The sequence below is a fragment of the Clarias gariepinus genome, chromosome 18 (genome assembly GCF_024256425.1).
Source record: "Clarias gariepinus isolate MV-2021 ecotype Netherlands chromosome 18, CGAR_prim_01v2, whole genome shotgun sequence".
NCBI classification, from domain to species: Eukaryota; Metazoa; Chordata; class Actinopteri; order Siluriformes; family Clariidae; genus Clarias; species Clarias gariepinus.
In genome coordinates, this window is record NC_071117.1 from 13,309,908 (window position 1) to 13,324,891 (window position 14,984).

General features: G+C 40.1%; 1 protein-coding gene across 5 annotated transcripts in view; it reads left to right on the plus strand.

Annotated features, from left to right (window-relative positions):
- rims1b (regulating synaptic membrane exocytosis 1b) overlaps positions 1–14,984 on the plus strand; it is a 63,514-nt gene that overhangs the window by 31,662 nt on the left and 16,868 nt on the right. For all 5 annotated transcript variants that reach the window (XM_053476752.1, XM_053476749.1, XM_053476748.1 and 2 more), the window contains 13 exons: positions 1,537–1,577; positions 2,149–2,259; positions 2,981–3,080; positions 3,244–3,367; positions 5,562–5,608; positions 5,765–5,883; positions 8,421–8,551; positions 8,739–8,910; positions 9,166–9,319; positions 9,921–9,977; positions 10,934–11,087; positions 12,361–12,474; positions 13,491–13,553. In XM_053476752.1, the coding sequence (XP_053332727.1) occupies positions 1,537–1,577; positions 2,149–2,259; positions 2,981–3,080; positions 3,244–3,367; positions 5,562–5,608; positions 5,765–5,883; positions 8,421–8,551; positions 8,739–8,910; positions 9,166–9,319; positions 9,921–9,977; positions 10,934–11,087; positions 12,361–12,474; positions 13,491–13,553 (1,387 nt within the window). The remainder of the gene's footprint in view (positions 1–1,536; positions 1,578–2,148; positions 2,260–2,980; positions 3,081–3,243; positions 3,368–5,561; positions 5,609–5,764; positions 5,884–8,420; positions 8,552–8,738; positions 8,911–9,165; positions 9,320–9,920; positions 9,978–10,933; positions 11,088–12,360; positions 12,475–13,490; positions 13,554–14,984) is intronic.

Below are 14,984 nucleotides of genomic sequence, written 5' to 3' on the forward strand. Positions count from 1 at the left end.
AGATTTAATTAATGGTGTTTGTTTAGTTTTGTTTTTGTCGAGACAGTTGTTAAAAGCATTTCACTGCATGTCGTACTGAGTAGGGTTGTGTGTAAGAAATAGAATTTGAATGTGAATTTGATTTGAGTAAGATCGCTCTGAGCATTTTGGTTATTGCACATCTTTGTCCTTAGTGGCCTTTAGCCTCCTACTTTATTTGGATTTATGCCCCAGTGCAGCATGATGAATGGATCGTGTTGTTTCGGAAATAGGTCTTGCTACAAGCCTTCCTAATATCATTTACCATTAGGAATCTGTTGTGTATCATGTTGTTGCTTTAGGTCAGAGCTGAGTACACAATGTCTGACACTAAATGGTTGAGATCCAAAGGTCAAACTAGGTCTGTGCCATCCCCTTTTCTCATCCTCAAACAGTACATTCGGCATTGTTAAGAACTTGGGCTTTCATCACAGGTTTGGTCTCTCAAACATTATTTCAATAATATTTACATACAGCCATGACATTCAATCCACCCAGGTTTAGATTCCCCTTGTGCCACAAGGGCAGCTCTGAGCCCCTAGGATGTGGCTGTGCAGGGGCTCTGGGGAGGTAATGTGGTGTCTGTAACCAGGACGTTGGCAGCAGATCCTTTGGGTGATGTGGGTTCCGAGGTGGAGCCTCCATGGATTGGACTTGTTTGTTCTGTGTATCTCATGGGTGCTCAATTGGATTGGGAGTTTGGAAGCTCGGTAGACAGACTGCTGGGCCCATACGTAGTGGAATATGGTGATTTTTCTATCATGGCCTGCATTAACTTTTTTCAGCGATTGTGCGGCATTGACTTTTCTGTGGGATCAGACTGGACAAGCTGGTCTTTGGTCCTTGCCGACATGGTGAGCCTTGGGTGCCCATGATTATGTGACCAGTTTGCTGGTGTATAATTGGTCATCAGTGTTGTTCAGTGTTAATGTTATGGCTAGTCTGTGTATTCCAAAGTCCATATTTGAATATTCCAGTCCTGCTTTCCATGTAGCTGTTTAGTTGTTCACCAAGTATAGAAGGCGGCACGGTGGCTTAGTGGTTAGAACTGTGATTTGCACCCCGAAGGTCCAGGTTTGATTCCTGCCTTGGGTCTGTGTGCAATGAGTTTGCATGTACTCCCTGTGCTTGGTGGGTTCCCCCCAGGTACTCCAGTTTTCTCCCTCATTCGAAAGATATGCGGGTTAGGGTAATTAGCATTCTCAAAATCGACCGTTGGGTTTGAGTGAGTGTGCGTATGTGGCATTGGATTGGCATCCATTCCAGGGTTCACCCCGCCCTGTGCCCTAAGACTCCCAAGATAGGCTCCAGGTGTTTTAAGTTCTAGCCCCTTGCGACTCTGTATACAGGATAAAGATATTCTATAGACAATAAAATATAGCATGCAATATAGCAATATTGATATTAATGACTGGAAATATGTTATAACTCACTGCGCTAATAAAGTTAGTGGCTTCCTTTTCACAGCTTTTGCATCATCTTACCTTTGTCATATTTTAGTTGTTTCTCTTTCTCTAGGTGACTGGGATTGCCATCCTTTCGACCCCACTGTATTGCACGTAAGTTTTTTTTTTCAACTGTTTTTTTATATTTTATCTAAATGATGTTATTGTGCTATAAATGTAATGTATAAAAGAGCTGTGTGATTTAATCGGTTATGCGGTTCTGTTGGTCAGTTCAATTAATTGGTGGGTTAGGTTACAATTTCCAGCCGTTTCAATGATTTAAGTAAACTTAGAAAGATTTAATGCTCTAAAATCTATACACTCCTCACAAATATTCCGCAGCTTTGGCAGAAAATAGAAAACGCTTGCAAATACTCACATGTTCTGAGCTATCTCTTCTTCTTTTGACTGTTTGTCGTGGTTGGTGCAATACTGCCACCTACTAGACTGGAGTGTGAAGCATCATTCCATCACCTTGTTCAGGACAAGGCATTTAAACCATTAACAGCACAGGTTACACAGCATTAGAATGTTTATTGGACTGGACGAATTCCTTAGCAGACCCCTGGTATAGCGGATGTTTAGTCTTTGGTTATGCACAGTCCTTTTACTATTTTGCGTGCATGTCAGTAAGACTGTATCCATCATTAATGGATCTAAAAACCACTATTGGATTTCCCCTCAGCATCCTGTCACGTGGCAGCCATCAAAAGACGGAGATCAGTTGATTGGCCGCATCACTCTGAGCAAGCGCTCCGCTGTGCCTCAAGAAGCTGGCTCTTTGCTCGGGCTGAAGGTGAGATGACAGACCACTCAAGCTAAATTGTAAATCTATGTTACATCTTTATAATGTATGTGCCTAAGTACAAGGCCAAGCTCAACTTACTTTGTTTAAATGGAGGTCGGGATCACATGACTTGATAGTATCGTATATACTAGCATTAGTACCTGTTGATGACGGGGAAAGAGTTTGTAGAAATAGTTAAAAGGTTAAAGCTAAAATAAGCTGATCAGCTTTAATGTAATCAGTGATATTATTATTTTAGGTTGAACCTATTAATAGAAAGGAATCACATTTTGTAAGGTTGAGTATCCTTGTTTACGTTGGACTTCTTCTTTTATTGTCAGCCAAAAAAACTCCTTGTTCGGTAATCAGAGAGTAAATCAAAAATGGAAAATCCAAAAAGTAGATCGTATAAAGATTAATTTTAAGATTAAGTTTAGCTTTTCTAATTAATATTTATTAGTGCAGGTGTTTGTTTACATTAAGCAAGTAGCTTATTATTAACTTATCTCAAAGTAGATTATTAAATCTGGCACATATTTAATTCATGGTACAAAAGATTGATTAAATTCTGTCCAGAATGTCGATTTAAGACGCGGCCACAGTTTGACCAATGTGAAGACAAACCCTTTTGTTTATTTACATATATAGTACAGTATGCAGTATATGTTGTATCTTACCATTCGACCATTTCTTTTAACAACTTACCGAATGCATTTTTTCTTTTCATTAGGTGGTTGGTGGGAAGATGACAGAGACTGGAAGGCTTGGAGCGTTTATCACCAAAGTAAAGAAAGGAAGTCTAGCAGATGTTGTAGGCCACTTACGAGCAGGTAAGGATTGTTTAAAATGTGTATTTGTGTAACTCAAAAGGCCGGTTATGATGATGAATCTCATTAACTTGTTATTTATGTGCTAAGTTTTTGTTCCACTGTTTGACCCGCTCTGCTAGATGGTTCTGTAGTTTGGCTAAACTGTAAGCATTTTTCATTTCAGGTGATGAGGTGCTGCAGTGGAACGGAAAGGCATTGCCTGGAGCAACCAAGAAAGAGGTGTACAACATCATTTTAGAGTCGCAGTCTGCACCTCAAGTGGAAATAGTTGTTTCAAGGCCAATCAGGTAAGCATAGCATGGCATAGCTAGTTAGCTAATAGCTAACTGCTTAGTCATACCTTATCGCTGTGTATACTGTATTATATGTGAGATAAGATCCGTATTGTAATTATTGAGATGTCAAAGGATTTATTGTAAAAAGGACTCTGATTGTAGATGGATTCCTGGAATTGCTTTTTGTTGTCATAGAATCTTGTAAATAAAGTCTTGTCCTTTGTTTGTTGCTTGATTGTATTCACCTGTTTTGTGTTTCTTTTTGATTCAGGTGTCTTTTTATATGTTCATGTTTTGTTGCTCATTATACTTTTTTTATGTCACTTTTTTTCCACTTTTTTTCCATGTTTACTCTATTCCCTTAGACCTTGCTTTCAAGTATTGTTACTAAAATTGTACCTAGATTACTAAATCAAGCTACAGTAGGAAGCTGTTTTAGTCTTTATGTTCCCCCAATAATTTCCCTTTAGACTGTTCTTTGTGTAATTCTGCCTTTTACTTTATATACAAGGGCCGTTCGAGTCAAACTGGGACTTAATTTCACAAGAATGAAATTCCTTGTGAGCGAAGGTTAAAAAATAATTTCAGCATCTCAAGCACACTACGGTGATAAGTCTTTTAGCCGCAGTAAAACAGTCGAGCTCACTGCAGTTGTTCCTGTGAAATCCTTGAAAATTGACTGATAACTTGTCACCAACTTGCAGAAGTGACCCATCGGTCTGTGGGAACTCTCTCCAAGCTATGTCCACATGTTTGAACACTTAAAGGAGTTCCTGGGAGGCCGGCGTTTCAGACATGAAGCACACAGTCCAATCATGGTTCAAGCATACTGAGAAAACTTAGTGGTATCCAAGCACTAGTGAAACACTGGGATAAGTGCATTAGTGTAGCAGGGGATTATAAAGAGAAATAAAGAGAGATTTACCTCTCATAGCTGTGTTCTGTTATTGCACATAATCAAAAGTACCAGTTTAACTTAAACAATCCGGGCAGACTAAGCAAAGAATTCATATTAGCCTAAATGGAAAAGTAGTGAGCGACATGAGAATATAAGATGGAAAATGACTGAAATGATTATGACATGTAATTTTTGGTGATCTAGTTGCTTCTTTTATTTCCATTTGTTTAAAGTTGATTTGCTTTTCCACTACATGTAAAAGATGCATTCATCGTGTTTTTCCAAAAAACATCATCAGAAAGTTTGATAGAGCATATGAGTAAGTAAACCACTCAAACTGTGCTATTGTTCCCAATGCCCGTAGTGCCCGAACCCAAAGTGTCCTCAAGTAACCTTAAGTGGATTTGCTAGCGTGTCAGCATAACTAGCCCCCGTCACACTAAACCCACTATGTCTGCAGAAATTTGAGTCAACACAGTGAGTTTTAAAAAAAAGAAAATCTGGTAATACCCTATCTCACCTATGCGGTTTTGCACGGTGGCCATAAGTACGGTTCATCAAGATTTACTGCAAATTTTTGGAGCTATGATTACGTTTCATCTTATTACATCATCTATTTAATTTTGCTGGTCCTTACAGAAGCTTTAGAACTAGACCTTGCAGAACTTCGCGGAACGCATCTCATTGTGAGTCAAACTGCATATGTAAGATAGGGGTATAAGAATCTAGTCCAACGCTTGCGCGTTGCTCTAGTAGGGCCGTGCTATACAGTATATATTATAGAAGTCTGCGTTAAGTTCCTCTTACGTTCTTCTGTCACTCACCACGTTTATGATGTGCATGCAGCAGGTTATCAGTGCGTCTATGTTACAGTATGTTCATAGAATTTTGCATAAATACTGGATCCAATTCCTCAGAAAATCACTTCTTGCTGAAAAGGACTCATCCTGGTGCGATCTGAACAGACATAATAATAATAACATTGGACCTGGTGAGCACTTGATCAGGTGTGTGACAGGAAATTAGAGGGAAACATGATAGACGCATTGAGAACCTTAAGGGGGCGTGGCTAAGGAGTGTGGACTTGATAAATGCACATTTTTCCATTTTGACTCCTAAGACTGCGTTCTCCAATATTTTAAGGATGCCATGGAAAGGTCGTGGTCTTCATTAGAGTGTGACGGGGCCTTAGCTATCTGATCCTCTGATTCCAACTATTCCCTTATTATCTAATATTCAATACTCAGTGTGTATTTCAAAAGAAACACGTATCTCTTAAAATTTTCATTTTTTGTTATTCTTTTAAAGAGAAACACCGAGAATTCCAGAGAGATCACATCCTCCTCTTGAATCCAGTAAGTTTTGTAGATTGTTTTTACATCCCAATGTTTTTGTAGTTTTTTCCTACATAAGGCCACTATACTGTATTTACCAAGTATCATTAAAATGTAATTCTAAGCATACTAACTGTGTATTCGCTGTGTATTAACTCTAATTTTCTGTCATATTAGCTGGTTCCAGTTCTATAGATGAGTCTCACAAGGTGGACCGTCCCTCCATCTCCGTCATGTCCCCCACCAGTCCGGGAATGTTGAGAGACCTGCCTCAGGACCTACCAGGCCAGCTTTCAGTATGTACAGCACTAATAGAAAAGATGATTACTCATCATCTGAAAGCACAAGGATGTAATCAAATAACCAGAAACACATGCAAGATACACTAATTAAGCATTATCACATAAGAGGAAGTGCTAAATATCAGCACAGCAGTGACGTGGTCGTAGGCACGAGGACGCAGGGTTGTATCCCAATTAGTGTTAAATTGAAAGCTAATGCACTATGTAGGGTTTTAAATCTCTTGTTCCACATACCAAGTAGTGCCCATAATCTGGGATTAGAGAGGGATTTGGGATTCAGCCTGGAGTAATTAACTTTGTAGCCTGTGTTAGACGTAAACAGAGTGGTTCAGAGACAAATAAGAATGAGGAGACAAAGTGTTGTTTAAGGTAACATAACATTATCAGGTGTGTTTTGTTGCCGAAACTGCTTCCGTGACTGGTTTTGAATGTTGTCTTCACAAAGTTGTCAGCAATCGTCTAGGATCTCTTCATACACTGAACCTAAGAGGCCCAAACCTGTTCCACCATGATGTTTCTCCAGTGCATAATCATGCTCTATGAAAAGCAACAATTTTGGCGACGCCCTGAGGTATGAATCGGCTGAAGGAATGAACCAGAATGCCGACTGCCCCCCAAGATCAGTTTTGACTTCAATAATGCCCTTGTGGCTGAATCAACACAAATCTCCACAGCCACAATACAAAATCTAATGGAAAGCCTTCCCAGAAGAGTGTCCAGGGTCCACATTCCCTTGGCCACATATTAAATTGATCTTGCAGTTGATTCATTTTCAACCCCCTAGATTTCCTCTTTGACATGAATTTGACAAAAAAAAAAAATGGAGCTTATCGTTTTACCAAAAAAAACAACTATTTTTCACTGACTGTTACAAAACACTGAACCTGGGAGCTTCTTACATAAACGTTAAATGTTGTTGTTAGTGGTTTGGCCGCTCCCATCGAGGGGTCGCCACTGCAGACCATCTGATCTGCAAACAAGGTTTAACACTGGATGCCCTTTCTGACACAATCTGCCCGTTTTATCCGAGCTTGGGACTGGCACTGCATTCAGTAGCTGGTGTTTGGGCATTGGGTGGGAATTGAACCCGGGCCTCTCTTACATAAATGTCAAATAAATAGACACTTACATAAATCTTCAGCATATACATTTTTAGGCTTTGCTGATAAGTCTTTTCTTGAAGACCTTAAGGAAAATAAGAGCAAACAGTTCTCATTGTAAAGCTGAAAAGGTCCTATGGTCTTAAAAAAATTCAAAACCCCTTATTTGAGTTACTATCTTGCTAAATGTATAGGCATGCTATAAAAAATAATAATAATAATAAATTTCACCGTAAATAACATTAATTTGCCATCTGGTAATTTTGTGGGCGGTACTGCTTTATCTAATAAAAAAAAAGTAACAGTAATAGATAATGCATTTCCATGGCCCTATTGTGAGTGTTGGCCAGTGGTCCTACCACAGTTGTAATAAATACAATAGGCACTATTGTTCTCCAAAATTCACCACTGGGCTTCTGGGTCCCTAATTGGACTACAGAGGTTCCTAAATGGATGGATGGATGGATGGATGGATGGATGGATGGATGGATTAACCTTTCAGCATTGGCAGTATTCACACTGTAAACCTCCCGCTTTTTCTTTACATGTTAAATCAAAACACAATATTAATGAACGCAACGTTATTTGAAACACCTAAAACACACTGTGGTGGCACTAATCATTCACTTCCAAGGACAACTGCACGTAATCTTTACACCAAGAGCCATGCACTTATGTCTGTGGTTTATAAGTGCATCAGCTTTCAGACCTAAAACAGAATAATGGTAATAATAACCATAAGGAATCTGAGCTGTCTGGAGATCGCGTTTCCGTAATCCAGTTTTGAAATAATTGTTTACACAGCAGTTTCTCATGGCTTATTTATTTATAACACTGTTAATTTATTTAGTCTGAAGGTCCCATGTCGGTCACAAAACATTGAAGCATTGTTTTTAAAGCCTTTTTAAATTTTTGCAGTTGAGAGAGGAATATTTCCATTTCTACCGTACATTTTAAGACTTTGTGTGGTCAAAGAAGGAGAAACTATTGAAAACAAGTTTTTCTTTTAGTATTAAAACTATTGTTGTCTATACAGATCAACTATAACATTAATACCACATACATTTAACTGAATAACATTCATTACCAATTATTTACCAATAAATTGGTGACAGGTTCATGGGCACCCATGGCTCACCCATGCCCATAGAGACCAATGGTGAGCCAGTCCCTTCCCATCCATCATAATAGCCAATGCAGCAACTTGACAAAAAAGAAAGGCACCAGAACACCCAGTGCCCCATAGCCCGCTGCACACGGGGCCCAGCAAGCAAACGTTCCGACGTCCCAGCCTCAACTCTCAACTCATACTGGGGCCAGACCTGTCCCAGTTGTTCCGGGCTTAATGTTTTGTGTTGGATTGTTTTGGCTGATCGGTGTATATGTGTATTGCTCACATCCTCATACCTCCTGTCCATGTTTTCTAACAAGGTAAAACTGTGGTATGACAAAGTGGGCCATCAGCTTATCGTCAACGTATTACAAGCCATAGACCTACCCTCTCGTCCAGACGGTCGGCCACGCAACGCTTACGTCAAAATGTACTTCCTTCCTGATCGGAGGTGAGCATGATTTGTGTGCTTATATCCACATCAACGAGACCCAAAGGTACTTTTCTGACTGGTGTTTCATCATCCGTCAAAACCCTACCCAAACCCCCCACCTGCAAATGACTGCACTTATGTTGTACCCAGTTATAACTGATGTAACCAGTAACAAACTTTCAACTAACAATCACAACCTCTTTAGTGACAAGAGCAAGAGGAGGACGAAGACGGTAAAGAAGAGCTTGGAGCCAAGGTGGAACCAGACGTTCCTTTACTCGCACGTGCACCGCAGGGACTTCCGAGAGCGCATGCTGGAGATCACCGTGTGGGACCAGCCAAGAGCGCAGGAAGAGGAGAGCGATTTCCTTGGAGAGGTGTGTTTACAGTACATTATGATGGGAAATCTACTTTTGGTAAAAATTACACATCATTTGAGATTATTTGCTTTCGGGATTTTGTAATGATAAGAGTCCCGACTTTAGAGTTATGACTTTTTATTATTAAAGTCTATTCAGATTAGATAATCCAATTTTTTTTCACTTTTTTTATTGTTTATTATGAAGCAACATGTCTCATTTAAGATAGTTTACAGTAGGAATAGACTCTCCTTCATCTTTCTTTTCCTGCAGATCTTGATCGAGCTCGAAACGGCGCTGTTGGACGATCAGCCCCACTGGTACAAGCTGCAAACCCACGACGTGTCCTCTCTCCCTCTACCCCAACCCTCCCCATACCTCCCCCGCAGACACGTCCACACCGACAGCCCCAGCAAGAAGTTACAGAGTGAGTGTCGTTCATGTGTGTATATATTTGTCATCTATAAATGCAACAAAAAAAAAGTTTTTACAGTAAAATAAGGGACTTTTATGCTAAATATGAACTGAAGTATGACTAACAAATGTGTACAAATATGTATAAAATTGAATGTACTGTAAAGAAATGGCGATGTTTCTGGCTATCCGTACAGGCCATGACTGCATTATTGTATATTCTAATTATTCTCAATGAGGTCTGTTTAACAATCTAAACTCAGAGTCATATTGGGAGATCACGAAGTTAGACTAAGATCATGACGTAGACCTGAAAACCAGAGTCACTAATCAACAGCTTGAATGCTACAGCAGAGTATTAAAGGGCCTAAAAGCAGGAATACAGAATGGTCCAGTTTTATTATAAGTCCAGTGGATCACAGTAATGAACACTCTTCTGTCAGTTATTATTTATCTCCAAAAATAACATATATTCAAGGTTTACCTGCTGCAAATACAAGGGTGGTATTAAGTGTCTTACGTGAAATAAACCTGTTGCGTGCGGTCTCCAGGAAGTACAGTACATTGTGTCCTGTGTGATGCCGTATTTTATATGCTGTGTGTGTATGTCTCAGGATCTCATCGCATCATTGAGACTGATTATGATGATGCAATTACGGTAGTGTCCTCAGGTGGGTGGGGCGGGCGGGCGCATGGTCACCGTAATCACGCCGTAGCTGTCCATCACAGGATGAGAGAGAGAGAGAAAACAGACTTTCCAGAAAAAAAGGAAACATGAGATCCATAACCGAGTTGATTATTTTTAATAACCATCCTTATATATATATATACAGTATACACGTAGTGACGCAGCAAATAACCGGAAACTGAAATCACCCAATTTATGAACCAAAATCTTGCATTGACAATTGTGTATTAGCGTCTGTCAATTACAATATGAACTCCGAGATACAGTTTGGGATGCGGCATTAGTCCTTTTCTACTGTCAATATGATGATTTTATTAGTTTGTTGTATTCATGTTGGTTATTAGGCATGAGGTCGGTCTCTCTCTCCCCCTCTGCTGGGCTTTTGTAGTAAATGAAGCTGTGACCACAGAGAAAACACTCACGAGCCTGCATGAACACTAGGAATGGTGCACAGTAGTACAGTATGTACGAGTGGCACCTCCTTCATAAGGCCTAGAAGTGTTATAAAGCTGGCAAAACTCATGTTATTAAGCAGAAATAACAGATTGTGGCGGCTTAATACACTATGATATGGGCCTTATGAGAAATACGCTGATTGTGCTCATTTTCTTTCGATCTGTTGCATGCTTATAGCGTAGTTTGCTTTAGATTCAAGCTTAACGCCTATTATTCTAATTTATTTCTATAATCTTATCCCATTTAGCGATGTGCTTTAGGATTAATGGAATTATCATCCCTACAAATGATTAAGAGCGTAGGCGTTTTGTTGCTTTTTGGCATGTCGTAGGGTTCGGCAGTTGTGCTGGTAGTTCGGCACAATCCTCTCGCATGGTAGTTTATAGTTTGATCTTTTTTTTTTTTTTTTTTACTGATTCCCGTGTATTCATTCTGGTGGCAATAAATGATACAGTGTTACGAACTGCACGTGTGATATACCAGCAGCAGAAAGGAACTCCCGAGAGAAGGAGAGGGGCAGCACTCTGACGGTTCCTGAGAGGCAAGCAACCATTCAGCATCGCTCTCGCTCCGTCTCCCCACACAGAGAGGACCAGTATAAAGGGCGTTCACGCCACACCCATGTCCCCATGCAGAGGTGAACCTCTAACACACTCACACGCCTAATATATAATCAGTGGTTCATTAACCATTACCAAGTTAACTTTTAACTGTTAGGCCTTTGACTTTTACCTGCTCAGATGTCTAATAATAGGAATAATGCCCACTGCTGGAATGTAATGTACAGTCATCATATGCTTGTTAGATGAGTGGTATTTAGAATCAAGTATTTAAGTTAATCCATTTATGTTCACATATACTGTAAATTACTCACTTACTCACTCATCTTCTACACCACTTTATCCTGTATTCAGGGTCGCGGGGACCTGGAGCCTATCCCAGGAGGCTTAAGGCACAAGACACAGGGTGCCACGCTATCGCATACACACCCATTGCCACAAACAGGAAATTTTGGAAACATCAGTTAGCCTAAACTGCTTATTTTTGGACTGTTGGAGGAAACCGGAGCATCCGGAGGAAACCCACCAAGCACAGGGAGAATTGGCTTAAGGGCCTTGCTCAAGGGCCCACTGGGGCTCGGACCTTCCGATCAGTAACCGCTGACCTTCTGATCAGTTCCCTAGCGCTCTGAGCCCCCATTCCCCCTGGTATCACATATACTGTACCTTCCAGCAGAGTGAAATTCCCACTTGTTAGGAAGCTGGGGTCAGACCACAGGGTCAGGCCCCTGGAGCAGATACTGTATTAACTTAAGATAGCCATTACGGTGGTGTAGTGGTTAGCACTGTCGCCTTGCACCTCCAGGGTCTGGGTTCGATTCCCATCTCTGTGTGCATGGAGTTTGCATGTTCTCCCCATGCTTGGTGGGTTTCCTCCCACAATCCAAAGACCTGCAGGTTAGGATAATTGCCGTTCCAAATTGAGTGAGTGTGTGTGTGTGCCCTGCGATGGATTGGCCCCCTGTCCAGGGTGTACCCCGCCTCATCCCCTAAGTCTCCTGGGATAGGCTCCAGACCCTAAATACAGGACAAAGCGGTGTAGAGGATGAGTGACATAGCAAATGTGATAAAATTACCTACATGGCACAAACAGACAGTTTACACCGGCACAGACTTGTATTTATTAAGTTATATGTTAACAATCAGTGTAATGTCATGAAAATATCAATTAATAAGAATTTATAATAATCCTAATGTAATAGTCAGAATTGGCTTGCATTCAGTTTGAACTTTAGACAGATACTAATGCAGTTACATTGATCTTCAAACAGCTACAGGAAATAATTAGCTTACAGGTAATGTCATCTCTCGGTCTCTCTCGCTCTCCTTCTTTCTCCACCCTTTTCTCAGGAGTCTGGACGAAATCCGTCAGAAACGGCATCATTCCCAGTCGCCCACTCAATACTATAATCCGCAGCAGGAGCACCGATCCGGAGACTCTGACTATGATTACTCAGAGGACAGGTACTTTAGATCTTACGTTTTCTCTCTAAGCCAAGACATTACTGTACATCACAACACTTTAATGTTCTTTCACTTTACGATCTTGCACGAAACAAACAAACAAACAAAAATAATTTTTTATAAAGCGGCAGCCATATTCTGTGTACTGTAACAATATTCAGAGGAGTTTACTGTTAGACGTTATGGGCTGATTTGCATATTGTACTTAATATGCTCGAGCACATTTTCAGTCTTTCTAACCGGAAACACATTTCACTGCAAACATGGTGAAAATCTTATCAGGATGCAATCCAGATAGCAGACACATGAAACCAGGAGGTAGAAATGAAATCTGTTACGAGGGTCTGTGTTCTTATTTGATTATTGTTCTGGTGAGAGTGCTGCTCTAAAATCACATAAACACAAAAAATGCCTGAATTTGGTGGAGAAAAACACAACGCTGATGATAAAAAAAAGACGATATAAATCAGAAAACATTATGATGTATTTTAAATACAGCAGTTGTGTTTAAAATAAGTAACAATGGGATGTAAAAAATAAAAATGGCATAAATGCATCAACATCTTGGAAACATCCTTTGATGTTTAAATACAAAGCTTAGCATCCCAGTGTCGGGTGTTCGAGTCAAACCAGGACTTGTAATGAAATGTCTCATGGATGAAGGTGTAAAACCGATTGACATTTATTAAAGACTTCACGCGCTACCTTGAAGTTGTGAACATGGTGCATCCAATTTTCCAAGTTATATGGCATCTTATATAACAATACTCATTATTCGATAAAAGACAAGTTTTTATTGCCCCAATAAACTTACTTATAGACCACCGAACTTGTTTACTGTATGTGCTACTAATTGTACTAATAAGACTAACACACCATTCGGTCACATCATACTATGTTTATACAATATCAATTCAGTGTTTCCTTAAAAATGTCTGTCATTTATTTTTTTGTATTTCTGTTCTTTTGTTTGCTGTTTACATTATTATTTTTGGTTCTGTGTCACAAACATCAAGTGAGGTCCTGGAGATGCACAGATCAATCCGGGGTGGAAGCGCTGAGTGCCTGCACACTAACAGGTAAAAACTGAGGCGGAAAAATAAGAGCTAATGGTAAAGTAAATGCATTTCCAAGAACGAAGATAAAAAAGATACATCAAAAGATACAAACAATTCTACAGGACAAATTCTATTGTAGAATTAAGAAAGACAGAGAGATAGGGAGTTCTGTTGTACTGAATATCAGCACGGGTGGGATGCAACAGTTCCACAAAAAACATTTATTATCCACAGATTATGATTTGTTTGCTTATTTAACCATTTCTTTTGCTCCACCAACACATATCCTTCTGTGACTGGCAGAACTAGCTAACCGCCACTGATGAAGCTGCCGACCAACAGTTAGCATTTGACGATTAGTGTAATTAACAGGTCAAATAGTTTTAAATTCTCTTTAAAAATGTTGAAGAGATAAACCATGGAGGTCGTGGACAATCCTGAAAATCTCATACGTTTTGCTTTATATTTCCACTTATTTCACTTATTATTACAATATTAGTTCAGTTAAATTCTGATTTCTGGGGTTAAATCCTAAATAAGTGTGCTAGGGCGTACAATCCTTTGTTCCTCACACCAAGTAGGGACCTTGAGAAGGGGTTAAAGGGGGATTTGTGAATGAGCCTTGTGTTAAAAGCTAGTTAGCTTTGTAGCTTGTGTTAGCTGTGAACAGAACAACACGGATAGTTTAGAGTCAGTTTGGAACGACTTACTGCAGAAGCAGTTACTAAGGCGACACTGTGCTGTTTAACATAATGTTATCAGATTTGTTTTCTTGCTGAAAGTGTTTCCGTGACTGGTTTTGCATGTCTAAATTGATTGCATGTTTCCTGTTTACTAATGCACTTTTTTCTTTGCCCTTTGCATTGCATGGCCATTTTTGTGTATTACTTTTAGTCGGAACTTAGCTAGACACTGTAATACTTTGCCCCCAAAGATGCCTTTGTTAGTGAATGGCATTCACAAAGACATATACAGGTAAGTTCTGACTATGCAGACAGTGTTGTTTGGAATAATACCCTCATGTGCTGCCCCTTGTGATATACAGTCATATGTAAAATTTAGTTCCCCGCTTTCAATTCTATGTTTTTTTTTGTGTAAAAACATGATAGAAATCATCTGATCATAATTAAAGTGGCTTGGTGGTGTAGTGGTTACACTGTTGCCTTACACCTCCAGGGTCTGGGTTCGATTCCCGGTCAGGTTCGTTTCCAGTCTCTGTGTGCATGGAGTTTGCATGTTCTCCCCGTGCCTGGTGGGTTTCCTCCGGGTACTCCAGTTTCCTCCCGCAGTCCAAAGATATGCAGGTTAGGCTAATTGGCATTGCCAAATTGCCCGTAGTGTGTGAATGAGTGTGTGTGTGTGTGTGTGTGTGTGTGTGCGCTGCGATGGATTGGCACCCTGTCCAGTGTGTACCCTGCCTTGTGCCCTAAGCCTCCTGGGATAGGCTTCAGG